The sequence below is a fragment of the Pleurodeles waltl genome, chromosome 8, assembly GCF_031143425.1.
Source record: "Pleurodeles waltl isolate 20211129_DDA chromosome 8, aPleWal1.hap1.20221129, whole genome shotgun sequence".
Taxonomy (NCBI): Eukaryota; Metazoa; Chordata; class Amphibia; order Caudata; family Salamandridae; genus Pleurodeles; species Pleurodeles waltl.
This window is the reverse complement of record NC_090447.1, coordinates 1,444,686,195-1,444,700,563: the sequence shown is the minus strand read 5'-3', so window position 1 is coordinate 1,444,700,563 and position 14,369 is coordinate 1,444,686,195. Positions and strand designations below refer to the sequence as shown.

Below are 14,369 nucleotides of genomic sequence, written 5' to 3'. Positions count from 1 at the left end.
CTTAAAACACACCTGCCTCCTATGTTAACTCATCTCCCAAACTCATCTCCTCTCTCATGTGTGCCGTGCATATATTTTGAACCCTTTGACTCCCTCATCATAAACCTCTCTTTTGCATGGTGCTCTGTTGCTAGATTTGTGGTATACAAATCCCAGTTATACACATATAGATTCATAGATCAATGTATACAGCCCAATAGTCATACATACCATGTGCAGCAAGATGAAGGGAAGCCACTGAACACGAAGTGATATGCACTATGAGAGCATTGTATTATTTGTTTCAGTGGCTCAGTTGGAGACATGTCTGATTACATCATTAGATGATTCACCCAAGAGGAACATTGGGAACAACTATGTGTTTCTGAGCTGCAGAGTCTGCAGCACGTGCACTAACATGTAGAGTTACCTAGGTACAGATAAGGGCATTTTCTAGGGATACCCTCTAATGTGGAACCAACACATATTACAGAGTATGTAACATACACGAAATGTATTCTCTCTCTCTGATTAAAATGAGATATAAAGCCATCTGAAAATAACAACACTTTATTTTTTTCAGGTACATGATCATACATTTTTAGTCTACCTGCAGAAAACAAGCCCTATAATCTGAAAAAAGATGCACATAAAATCCCCTAAAGGAGCAGTATTCCTCGAAAATATACGAAACACAATTCACAGATTGAAATTTTAACATTAAAATGCCCCATATCCTAAAAAATTATTCAGGTGCATTATTCCAGAGATACTAGTTCTGGATGTAGCAAGCAACCCGAAACAAGACATTGGTAATACAGTGTATCTACAACAGTGCAAATATAGCACAGCGTGCATGTAGCAACTTATGTACAGTACATTGCATTTCTAACGAACAGAGAGTATTATTTACTAAGGGTTGCCCGTGCGCTTGCGCGGCACCATGCGTTTTGTGCCCCGTCAGCATGCTTTTATAATGGTAAGTAAATTGACGCAATGCTTTGTGTCGCTTTGCGCCACGCACAGAGCCTTAGCAAATAACCCCTTGGTGTGATGCATCGGACATCACAAAATCATCTCTAGCATTAGACAGCAGGTAAGTAAGCATACTTCTGCACGCTGATTAAAAGTGTTAATTGCATTGCCTCTTGCATTGAAGATCTTTGTAAAAAAATAATATTGACTGAGGAACATTGCACAAATCCATTGGAACTGAGGTTGGAGGTGGGTGATACGCATGTGATGGAGTTGGCTATGCCCGACAACACATCGTCTTTAAAATATATATAAATATCTATAAAAATCATTACATTTCTTACCCGAGAAATACAACAGACTATTTTACACGTACTCTTTGCGAGAGGGGTCTACGTCCGCCATGAGGCTTCTGCGGATGTTCTTAGGCGAGAAGGCTAGTAAAAGATTTGAATGTCTGATCTGAAAATTAAGGCGGTTTCCATAAGTCTGACTATTTGTATCTGTTCGATGGAGATTATAATCATGCTTCTTTTAAGAATGATGCTGCTGAACTTCACTTGGTTGCACCAGTCAATCCAATTGTGAGGGGAAATGGAGAATTGCAGGATGAGCAGATCAAGGATACACTGTCCCAGCACCAAGGTCGGTTTGGCTCTTGATCTGGAGGACTATCCTCTTTTTAACCGATTTCAAGCACTATCATTCTTGCAGATAACGAGAATAAGGCACAGGGAACTGCACCTTTGGGCTATGATCACACTATTTGTTGAAGCGAGGAAGCTGTGAATAGAAGTCATGATTCCTGGGCACTAGAACGCACTAGATTAGCGCCACCAACTAGAATTCATAGAATGCAGGCATTACTGCCTTAAACACAGCACCTTATTTCAGGGCAGGTATTCCAAAACGTCAACACCTTGAGCTAAGGGCATTAACTGCTGTAATCACGTTTATAAGCGGGCAGCAATGCTTCGTTTTTTTCACGGCTCATATCTAATTAGTTTGAGTCTTTTTTCTCTGTTTTTTCTTCTCTGTTATTGGCTCAAAATGGTTGACACAAGTGGTAGGATCACCAAATTGCTAAACCTATTTTAATTTTCAGAATTAACAGGTGCAAATAGTAATCACTGAAACTGATCATATCGAACTTTCACGAAGCTTCTGTTGAGAGTAATAGGCACGTGTATAATTAATATGTCCATTACTTTTGTCATTGCTTGCAGATCAGTGAGGATACGTACGAGTATATGATGTCACTGAAGATAGTCAGGCAACATCGAATTACAGACCCAACTCACATTAGTTGGCAAGATTGAAGAGTACAGCAAATGATGCTGAGGGAGTACATGTAATAAAAAGTGATGCGTTTAGCACTCTGTGTGATCCTTTTTTAAAGAGAGTTGCAAACCACAACAGATGCATGCACTCTTTCACTGTAGACGTGAATATGCCCTATAGACATCAGACATCCTTATTTCTTGAAAGGGGTTGGAATTCTGGGACAAAGAAAATTAAAGCTATCATGACTGTACGGCTTAGTGGGGACATTAATGGAGAAAAAGAAGATAAGGCTGGACAAGGAGATGGTGGCCACAAAGTCCAGGCCACCAGGCAACACAGCAAGCCAAGAATGGCTTGCCAGGCTCCACATCTGCATTGTGACTGGTACTGCCAGCCCACAACACCAATAAACTAGACAACTAGACTAAAGGGTCTATATTGTACTAGACACCAACCATATTTCTTTTACATTGGTATGATGGCTCACATAATGGGAGATAGGTTAGAGTTTGAAGCCCTTTATCATGTGGTGGCCAGATGCGAAGGGGTAATGATGAGGGATACTTTAGCTTTCAGCTGTATTAGGCTGGTCGCCAGGTTAGACATTGTGCATATGGCCCCTGTGGATTGATGAATACATTGTGCATATGGCCCCTGTGGAGTGGTGAATAGATGATTAACACATCTGATGGGTAGAATGATAAGAATATTTGTTCCTGATTTGGTCACATTTCCCATATTTACAGAATTAACAAATGCCTCCCATATGTACTGAGATGGTGGCACATAATGGATAATGTGTGCCGCAAATACCTAGAGCCTGATTTAAATTCTCCTGATTCCAAGCAGAATATCGAGGTAGGAATTTCGATGGCACCAAATTTCGTTGATGCAATAACGAAAGACAAAATCCAGAAAATGTAGCATTACCAGCCATCTCTAAATATATGTGTGGTGGAGTCTATTTTCTCCCATAAAATGCTCATCATGTAGATGAGTTGCAGAATGCTGTGAGTAATGACCTTCGTGGGACTGTTAAAAACGGTATAGTTGTCTCCATGTACACTGAAAGAAACACCCTCTGATCCATCTGTCCCTCACTCATTCCAATGATCTTTGGAAAAACTGTGGCAGTACCTTTCACTGATACGGATGGGGTGTGACAGTACACAAGAGTTATCACATTTAGTAAAGCACCTCTCAATGCAAATGAAAGTTGAGCAAGAATAAAAGCCCAAAACGTGAAATGGACATCAGCAACCAGACAACATGATGCCTATAACCCAACGAGAGAGAAAAGGGTGTCAGCGGTGTATTTTATACTCCATATGTTGCCTGTGATAATATTCTCCTATGTGGTTTTCTGGTTCACTATGGATATTTTCTTAATAATCTAATAGTTTGGTTTGCCAGACTAGCAACCCTGTCTCATTGCCCTTTGGTGCCCTAATATTGGTGCATTTTTTGCACCCAAGTCCCCCTTGTTTATTTGTGCCCTGTTGCAACCATGTTGCTTAAAAAAAGCAGGCCTAGGTGTCGGTGGCACCTTTGGTACCTTCCTGCAGAGGGCGCTATAGGTAACCGTGTATTCATACCATCTCATGACTAAATCAGGGACAAAAATTACCAGACTTTCACAATCATAACCTTTGCAGCGTAAAATCAGGCAGAATTTAAGGGGAGCAAGCTTGTCAAATTCCAAGATGTGTTGCTCGGAACAGGGAAGACCATGGAGCCTTTCAGTGTTGACCCCCAAACTAATGCGCGGGTCTTCTGGGTGGAATAAAATGCTTATTTTAATGTTCCTGTTCTAGTGCCTTGGAAAGTGGCGGCCCGGGTCTCACATACGCTGCTGCAGACTACTTTAGGTGTGGATATTTGACGCACCCACAATTACAAAACAATGCTGCATGCTCGAGCATGACAAGCGCGTGCCGGGTCTTAAAACTGGCTCAGTATCGGTTTAGTATTAGGGTCTCAGTCACATGTGGGCACCTCTCCCTGCTGACATCCGCGGGTGACTAGCAGGCAGGGAGGTAGTTTCAAGGGGGGGTGGGAGGTGTTACACCCCCCCAATAAATGTATTTTGTGATAGCATGTGCTCTCCGCCAGGTACGGTAAGGGGTCTGTCGGATTTCATCAACAATTTTTACACACACAGACAAAAACGCACACACACTCCCTCTGTTTCGAGATTTCAAAAATGTTGGTCATTAATACCCTTTCTCTCACTTGATACACCTACCAATCCGCATTCCTCTCCCTTTCCACTGGCTCGGAAGCCCATCTCGTGCGCCCTGCTTGTTGTATAATGTATTTAACATTACGTAACAGCGTGATTGTCGGGAAATCTGAAGCTAACCCTCCCTCACCACCGGTCATCCTGGCCAAGCTACGCTCCTGCTAACAAGTGTCACGAGTTTGACTCTCAGGGCCAAATAGAATTAAATAGGTAACTGTAGAATTAAATTAAGTGGTAGCAACACCTTTATATACAGTGCTTAGAAGCACTAAAACGACCTATTAAGTGCTGCATGAGATTTTTTTTTCAATAGTTGTGACAAGGATGAAAAAAGAATAAGTGGTTGTAAATAAATGTCCTCTATGACGCGAGCAACAAAGTTCCCCCCGGGTGGGCACCCTAGTCTACGGTTTCTCCTCTGAGGGTCGCCTGCGACCTCCTAGGTGCCTCTGCTCACTGCAGAATATATTAAAACGCTCCACGCGTTGCAGAAATCTCCCACACACTGCCTGCCCCGTGCCATCTACTCCACTATCTGCGAATCACATAAAACCTTGAAGGCTGTGAAAGTTACAACTTATCCGTGGGAACAAGTTGCGCCCTCTAAATTTCTGCACAGGCCTGTGAGCTCTGCACAGCTGAGCAAGGCCACGCGGGCTGTATCATCTGGCCAGAAAGTCCATCACTGGGCATCGGAAATACTGACTTTGTAACTCGCAAAATCAACCCAAGACAGGGAGAGGCGGAGGACAAAGCACATATGTAACTCTTCTCAGACACAACAACCATGGGAATGGTGTTAGCAAGCAGCGAGCCCTTCACGAGCCAGCCGGTGAAATGACACAGACAACAGCGATGGATTATGTGTTTTAGTACAAATTTATTATTCTATTCAAAAAATGTTAGTGGATGCTAAAATGTCCACCCAACCCACTGGGCTCCCAGACACCCCTGGGACTGTGACATGACTGTACCACTTTTAGGACACCCCTTTAGTATCAATATTTATTTTAAAAACACGTAACATATAAACAATAAAGAAAATAATGGAATAATAATAGTAATACTATTAATAATACTAAATTGCAAACTAACTTTATTTGCAACTTAAAAAGATGAGTTAATTGTGAGTTAACAAGACTGAAATGAGCAAATAATTTGTATATGGAAAAAAAGGAGGACAACTGACAAGTGCTCTCATTGAGTACCCCAACCGCCTTGAAACATCATCCATGACTCGTGTGGTGTTCATTTCAAAGATGTGCACATGACCGCAGCTCACGTGGTTCCTAGCAAAGGCGATTCCTAAACTTCAAAATTCATTAGGTACACAGCTCCAGAGGTCTCAAGTTCCCACATCCATTCATTAGTAAGTCCGTCCATTCATTATTAGCTCATCCAGTCCAGTTTTTGTCTGTGCATTACTGTCCAGGCATCCCTGAATTTACAGTGAAATAAACAGGACAATAGTTGATAACCTACGATCAACGAAACATACCTCTGCATGTTGGTTGCCACCGACACCTACCATACATTGATCTTCTTGGACCTTTGATGCTATTGGACTGCTGTAAGCTTTTAAATCGTTTGGCGTCTTTGAGTATCTCAATGACAAAGAATTAGAATGGCTTCAAAAAGTTGTTAGATCCTTGTGTTTCAGCCACTAGACAGTTGTGGGTGTGGAGTATTGTAAAAATCGGTGCTCTTACCCCTACTTTTTAATTTTTGTGTGGCGCCACTGGCCAATCTGAACCAGTCCTGTGGACCATCGGCACTGACGCTACCCAGATTCTATCTGTGGTTGGTGGGATTCCGAATATCAGCGCAGTCAATTTATAAACTGGACTGGAGAATGTTCGTTGCCGTATGCCCCCCAAAAATCTGAAATTAAACGAAGGCATTGACTGAAACTTTGGCAGCTTTTTGTCAGTCAATACTGTGGGAGTTGACTTTCCAGACCACATCTTTAGGTCAGAATCTAACCCCAGTACATTCAGTAAAGAATCTTGGAATCAAATTTATTGAGACCCATCAATTTCTAAACAGATTTTCTCTGCGACTCAGAAACAGTTACAAATAGTAAAGCCTGTGAGACCAGGGACCCTTTCCGTGTTGGCCCCTGATCCCACAACAAATCTTAAAGTGGATTAACATCTCTACACCATCCAGTAGAGAGTACAGTTGATCAATACTTTTGTGACTGCAAGACTTGATTACTGTATATCTGGGACGCTCCGCATAAACCTTGAAGAAACTGTAATTAGTACAAAATGATACAACCCTACTGATGCTGAACATTAGAAAACATAACTCCACCTTGAAAAGCCTTAATAAACCCCATTGGCTTCCAGTTTTTCGGAGGTTCAACTTTAAGTCTTTATGCGTACTTCATAAGGCATTATAAAGTGGTAGACATAACCCTCTGACTTATAGATTTACATACCATACTGCAAGACACAGTTTGCGCTCAGAAAAAGCTTGGTTACCCGGTGTTATATAGTTTAAGGGAACAGGGGGCAGATATTTTTCAGAGCTTGCTGCTAAGCCCTGGAATAGACTCTTACTGAATTTGAGATCAGAAAAAAATGTGGAAATTTAGAAAGCTACTAAAACCTGGGTCCAGATTTATCAGTCTTTCACACAACGTAGCAATACACTTTGCTGCACTGCCCTGAATGAAAGGGAGAGGGCAGGGATGCATCATATTTAAACATTATATGGTGCATTCTTGTATTCTCCTTGCGCTGCAACGCAGACACGCTTGCGTCATGGTGCAAGGGTGCCTGCATTGTAGGCAGGAATATTTGTGTGTAGGGAGGGACATCTTCCTGCAGAAAAACAGTCCACTGAGGCTTTTCCTCTTTATATGTGAGCTGCGGAAAGCAGCACCCATAGAAAGAGGAAAAAACTGGGAGAAATAAACATATTTGCCCTTGGTAATGCCTCCCCTTGGAAGGCATTGTATTTTTACATACTCCTAGGTCTACTATTCACAGTAAATATGGGAATGTGCCAAAATCCATGGGCGGATGCATGGGAACACCCATTCTAAACCCATGGAATGCCTCCCTGGCGCAGAGTAACACAGGGCAGAGACTTGCGCTGTCTTGCATTACTCCAGATTTACCATGCACTGCAGGGCTATGCAAGGTGGCCTTGCGTTACTTGGTAAATCTGCCTTTAGTGTTGCATTGCCCCTGTGTTACCTTGAGTGGCGCAAGGGCAACACAACACTATGATACATCTGCCCCCTGGTCTTTTCCACTACAAGGCTAATGTGATGTTATAGGAGTGGTTGCTGATTTGCAGAAATGGCCTTTGAAAATTCAGTGCAGAAATACCTACAGCTGACTCTAGCGCTTTAGAAATGCTAATAAATAATTAGTGCCTAGAAGTACCAGAAGGCAATCACAAAACCTTGAACAGATGAGTTTCTGAGGCATGGAACCTGGAAATTTGAGAGGTCCCCAACAGCTGATAAAATATGCTAGACACTGGACTATTTAGTGTTGATTACAGTACATATCATCTTGGGCAGTTTGGGGAACGCATGGCGCATTGTGTTAAAGCAAAATTATAGAGCCAAAGTGTCCCTGATAACTAATTGTATTGTGTAACGACTATCAGTGTGAGCATAAAAGGACAGTGATCTATACCAGAGAACACAAAGATGGAAATGCATGAAGTAGAGGCTTAGAATCATAGAGATCACCTCTGGGGACTGTTTCTCCCACTTTTAGCTTGCACATCATTGTATCTCAGGACAGCCATACAAACATAAGCCTGGTGCTCCCCGTAGGACCTCTTGACTCATATGTCACACACCTTAAACTCTTGCGACAACATCTGGACTGATTGTGTCTCTTGAATGAGGGCTTTCTTCTCAAGGCACAGGAGCTGAGAGGGTAGCGTCAGAGTTAAAAATGGGATATTATCACTTGAATTTGCTTTATAATTCATTACATTCCCTGTAAGTCTAATGCCAGTCGACAGCTGGTGGCACCCAATCTTCAGCTTGTTTTTTCTTGAATATATATTTAACTTTATATTGCATGGATTTGACTAAAATGTATTTAAATTGAAATTTACAAGGAAGGATGTTATATAGACGGGGAGATATATTCTGTAAACATAAGAGGGAGGTAAAGGGGTGAATGTGCAAAAGCTTTGTTAGTTCCATAAACCTTGAAAAATAGTGAGGCATTACAAAAGTAGTGGAGTGGTGTTCAGATGGAAATGAGGGACGGAGTGATAAAGTGCACCCTTTTAAAAATCAAGCATTTCTATCACACAGGATTCACCAAAAGGGACAAGTGTTCGGCTCGTGGAAGACGATGTCTGCGAATAGAAACAATGGTCACTTTTTATGATTGTGGCTCTCTGAAGTAGCAGAATTTAATCTGCAGGGTTTGCCACACAATTCAAAATTCCTACTAAGTCACTGCTAAATTTTCGATAGATTTCATAAAACGAACACTCACTATGAGCACTCACTACTGGCTGTCGTCATATTGTTTCAGATTCTTTTTACCGAGGCCAGCTCTTGACAGAAAATACTAGAATTGGATGACAGCAGAAAATACAAAGGAAGCATCACCATCATGGTTACAGGCAGCAAAACAAGATGGCCTCCGCCAATCATTCCATTCAGAGGCCTTCTTTAGCACAGACCCAGTCGTGAAAGCCATATGCGTCGATGAAATACTCTGGTAATACTTCACAGATTAAGTTCTCAATTAGAAATATTAAAATAAAACCTTAAATGGTAAAACACTTTTGAGTTCTGTTTTCTCCCATTAACCACTGACCAAATCCATGAATGCCACTGGCAACGGCTCTACTATGAGCTAAGTAACCCATGAATGAGAACAGTTCAAGTAATCCGATTGACTAAATCTCTAATGTGTTAAAAAGTCTGAAAATCTCCATTGCTAAATTCCCTTCTTTTTCTGGCTTTTTAAAGCTAGAAAGCATAATGAAGAAGTGAGCTGATCGAAGTGAACACTTTACTTGAACAATGTGGATGCAATGGTCCAGTACAGCTCTCACTAACACTGATGATGAAAGTGTCTGGATCTCCACGAACGGGTCTTGGATTGACGTAGGACGTCTAACAACAAATACCCTCTGCTCCACGTGAACATTTTTTCTGATGGTTAAGTTGGTCCTGTTTTCTATTACCTTTCTGCTCTGATTTTGTACCTGAGCACAAAATAGGCTATGACGCGTAGACCGACAAAGAAAATGGCGAGAACAATAAAGTCCAGGTAGAGCTTGGCATTTTCGACATCGAGCTCTTTCAGGATAGCTTTCGACTGCTGAAAGTGGCAGAGTTCATCTTTGTCGCAGTGAAGATCTTCTCGGTCTAACCCATAAATAGAAAGGATTACTCCCTCAAATCCATACCTGGAAAAGGAGAAAAGTACTGGTCAGTATTCAAGGGTTTCTACTTTCATTTAAATTTAAATGTTACCTCTTTGATTCTACACACCTGAACATCATGGTGATGGAATTCATTAATTTTGTTGTCTCCAACATAATCTTTCTTATGCTATGATTCATTTCTATTCTGTAAATACTTATTAGCAACACCAAAGTGCACATAATATTCAGATGGGAGAAATGTGTTCTCTCCCTCCTATTTCCTCGTTCAATTACAAAAATAAGATTCCACTGGACAGCAAAAAATGTAAAATTGTTTTTAAAGATCCTGAAGCGATGAAGCAAAGGAGAGCACGTGGGCCTTTGGGATAAGGGCCACAACTATGGACAGGCAAAGCAAATAGGAGAGTCTTATAGGGCAGGTAGATCATGTCTTTGGAAAATACAAGATCAATCTTTGACCTACAAGGCTAATGAATTTGGATTCTAGTTACTAAATTTCCCTCCCTTGCCTATTGGTCTCAACTCTTATATCTGCCCATCAGGTCGCAAGTTGGCACTATACACACCTCCACTCAATTCATCCCTTTTCATTGTTGACTGACCATTCAATCTAACAAGGTCTCCCTAAGATATTTGTTACACAACTTTGGATTATAAAGAGCACAGTTGGCTGCATTCTCCGCAACCTGCTAAGGCACTCACTGGTGTCTCATCATTCCCTCTCTGAAGGTAAACATATTTTGTACAAAGTTCTATATATCTACCATGGAGTCTACTTCAGATCTAGTCCCCTTTACAGCTAAAGCACGTTCAGCCATATGTCCCTGATTGCCATTTTTGATATGCACATCTTTACCTCCTTCGTCTGACCAAGGTAAAAACGTCCCATCTCAGAGACTATGACTTCTTGTTCCTGATTTTTTAAACACAGGAATGTGTTTTTTGTCACTGTAAGAGTTTTATCAAATCACCTAGTTTCAGATATCACTGAAAACCTGGATATTTGACTAATTTGTCCTACTAAGTTTTCTTTGAATCTTGATTAAGCCCAGGAAGCACCAGGATACCTTTTTGGGTATCAGTTGCTGCATGCAAATACCTACATATACAGCATGAAAGAAAGAGAGGTCAGAGACAGAGAGAAAGAGAGGATAAGGTGAAGACTGGAAAAAGAAGGACAGGAGAAAAAGAAGGGAGGAAGGTGCTAAAGGTCCACGAGAAAGGCCCCTGTATGTTTAGGACAGTCCAAAATAGTTCTTATCAAGATATCCCCCTATGCCTATTCCTATTCCTATACAGGTGCATTTGGTCCTTTTTCTGTTGTGGACATTTTGGACATCCTTGAGATTTATATCAACAATGTCTACATTTTCTATAAAAATTAATAAGAATATAAATCAAATGTAAATGTCTACAAATGTAAATATCAGAAACAAATAATGTGCCTTACTTTTAGGGATTTGCAACAAAGGCTATTATCTAGGCAAATATAATTTGTATGAGTTTAAATGAAATATGATCAGCAACTAATTAAAAACAGTATAAAACAAGACAGTCCAGAAATTGAGAGGTGATTCGTCGAAATCCATGTCTTCGTATGGTGAAGCAAGGCATCTGGGAGAAGTGTAAAGATTACAATCCTGGAAAGAATCCACTGTGCAAATATATTTGCATGACAGTAAGGCCTAAGATTTTTCTCTCTTCCCTGTGTATTTCTGATATTGATACAACAACCTTCCTACACCAAGATGAAGTCTCACTCAATGTTTTATCTACTGTTTCCTTAGTTTGGTGTGACTAGTCGTGGCCTGGATAATACCAATGGCTGTCAATAAAAACTGTCAGTAAGATGTATCAGGCACATAATATCGATTCTCCAGATACTTTGGGTAGACAGCCTCATAGGATTGAGCTCTTGTCCTACCCTTTGTCTCTCAATTGCGTTATACTGACTGCCAACGGTAGGTTAGAATTGGGGCGGGGAAGGTTGGGCCAGATTAGAAACAACAAACAGCCCTGACAAGAATGCTCACGCCATCCCACAGTGCAGAAGGCCACAACAAAAATGTGGCCATGGGTGCCTGTCTGAGTCATTTACCCCATCCTCTGAAAGAAGCCCCTTAGCCTACAGCCCACCAAGAAAATGTTAATCATACAAAGCTCAGTTCGAACTTGGGAAAGGACAAGTAGAGGAGACCAGAAAAGTAAAGAAGGCTCATTCAGCCCTGTTTGCTTTCTGTTCGACCCTCCGTCATTATGAACCCCTGTGTTCAGTCGCAGAAATAGAAGTTCCAGCGGTATCAAGTTAGGATCGAACAGCAAGAATTGGAACTCCTGTCTTTCCCTTATTGATGTCTATGTTCTGCTCTTTCTTATAAAAAGCACAAAGGGGTACTAGATGTAAGCATGAGTATCTTTTACATTATAAGTAAAATCTCCTTGTAAAGGCAATAATTGTGACAAGTCCATTACATTTTTAATGGCAAGAATATCTTTCCAAGCTCTGTCCTGAAAGTGCACTCCAGGAGGACATGCCAGTGCACCAAATGGATGGGTTTATGAAAACCAAGCTTTCTAGTAATCATTGACCGGGGTCTGTAGATTTGCAATCGAAGACAATGTAATAGATGCTTCCCAGCCTTGTTCAATAAAGGAAACAAAATGGTAATTTGCAAGAAAACTATCACTAGAAACAGGATGGAGTTACTGAAAAAAATCCACTGATATAGATCGTAGTACACAATGAATAGATGTACCTGACATAGGACATGTATGACATCCACTGAAGGTATGCTGGAATTGTATCGAAGCTGACAAAGAACCCGGAGAAAAGGAGTACTGGAATGGCTGTCACAGGTCCCACAAATGTTGCCACCTGAAAGGAAATTGTAACAATTTATCTATCTCTGCTCTGTGTTTCACAGAATAAAAGCTATAACATGGGGAATGCTAATGGTTCGTCCATGGGCTGCAAATAATGCCAGCACTGGGCATTGGAGGGTCCCAGATATCCATATTGGCCAAAATGGAATAATGGTTATTAGGAGTTGTAGAATGGAATATTGGTAAGTTCTCACTTCCTAATAACACTTTAAGGTTTCCATAGTAGTCGCAACTGGTAGGATTTAAACAGTAATCCTCTGTAGAAATCCATTATGATCTGTCTTACAACTACTCCCTTTAAATAATGTAAATAAATTAAAGCTCAGTAAGAACAACCTTCCCAATGTCATCGCCCCTCCCACAGTGTTGGGTGTTATAAAAAAATAGAAGCCCCTCCCAGAGGAACTTTCCAAGCATGAACTCTGATTGAAGGGAGTGGGGTTTGGGGTGCTTTTATAGAGACACAACCAAGTTAGTGCAAAAGTGAGGAAATTGTCTTATCCCTGTCATATGATGCGTCAGTTTACTTTCAAAATGGTGTATATCTGTACATGTTCAGATACATATGTAAAAAAGTAATACAATAAGAAACATGCACATTTTAAAGAGTAGATGAAGAGTCTGTCAAGTGCTGACAACATTTATAAATCTGTTGCATTATTTACAAAATCAGAATCACCACATCCATTACTCGCCTCTTCAAAATTAAGGTGGAGTGGCAACACTTTGATGTTTATTGATAAATTAAGATCCTAGTACCTGCAATGATGTAGAAGCTGCACCTATAAGAAGTCCCAAAGACTGTGCCACTAGCGATGTCATTGTCCCAAGGGCAGAGAATAAGACAAATCGGAGTGCATCACAAGGTTGTGATGTCATCCAATATACGATACTGCAGTAAGCTACAGGAAATATAATCTGAAAAAGAAAGACAAACATTCAAATTGTCCATTTCCAAAACACATTTACAGTATTCACAAAATAAATGTTATATAACAAATACACTGACAATAAAAGCCAGTCTCGTGTAAAAATATGGTCTACAACATTAAAATATTTTTTCATGCTGTTTATTCCATAACATTTTGGGACCATACTTGAAAAAAGGTGAGTTTTCAAATGGTTGCATTATTTAACCTGTCTCAATCTCTTGGTGAAAAGGCAGAAGTAATGAGTTCCAAAAGGTGGAACCTTGGGATTGCAAAGACGATTCCATGCATTATTTATTTATATATCTTGATGGGAGCACAAATAGGCAGTTCTGAGAATCTGACAGAAAGGGCACCAATATAGATAAGTGCTCAGGTAAGGTACCCAAAGAACCATACAGAAAAAGTAAAAGAGGTTCTGTGCCCTTTGGAGTTTGAACTTCAATTTTGCCCAATTTATAACCCACTGTGCTACAAATTTGCCTGGGTCAAGGTGATTTGTCAGTATTTCTGCAGCAGACACTGTATCCGTTGAATACATCCAAGGCAAGGCACATGCTCTTAGTTACACAATTTACTTGCATTACACAATGTAGAACAGCTTTGACCTTCCTTCTGGGAGGTCAGGGGCACCTCTGTTGGGTTAGGAAGCATTCAAGCCAAAGGGTAAATGGGAGAGATGAAGAGACTTC

General features: G+C 40.8%; 1 protein-coding gene across 2 annotated transcripts in view; it reads right to left on the bottom strand.

Moving 5' to 3' along the window:
• Positions 1 to 534: 534 nt before the first annotated feature.
• The window catches only part of ABCG1 (ATP binding cassette subfamily G member 1), a 113,173-nt gene continuing 99,338 nt past the window's right edge, over positions 535 to 14,369 (bottom strand). For both annotated transcript variants that reach the window (XM_069202602.1, XM_069202603.1), the window contains exons 13-15: positions 13,508 to 13,666; positions 12,622 to 12,740; positions 535 to 9,886 (exon numbers count right to left, since the gene is read on the bottom strand). In XM_069202602.1, coding sequence (XP_069058703.1) covers positions 9,658 to 9,886; positions 12,622 to 12,740; positions 13,508 to 13,666 — 507 coding nt within the window. In that variant the 3' untranslated portion in view covers positions 535 to 9,657. The remainder of the gene's footprint in view (positions 9,887 to 12,621; positions 12,741 to 13,507; positions 13,667 to 14,369) is intronic.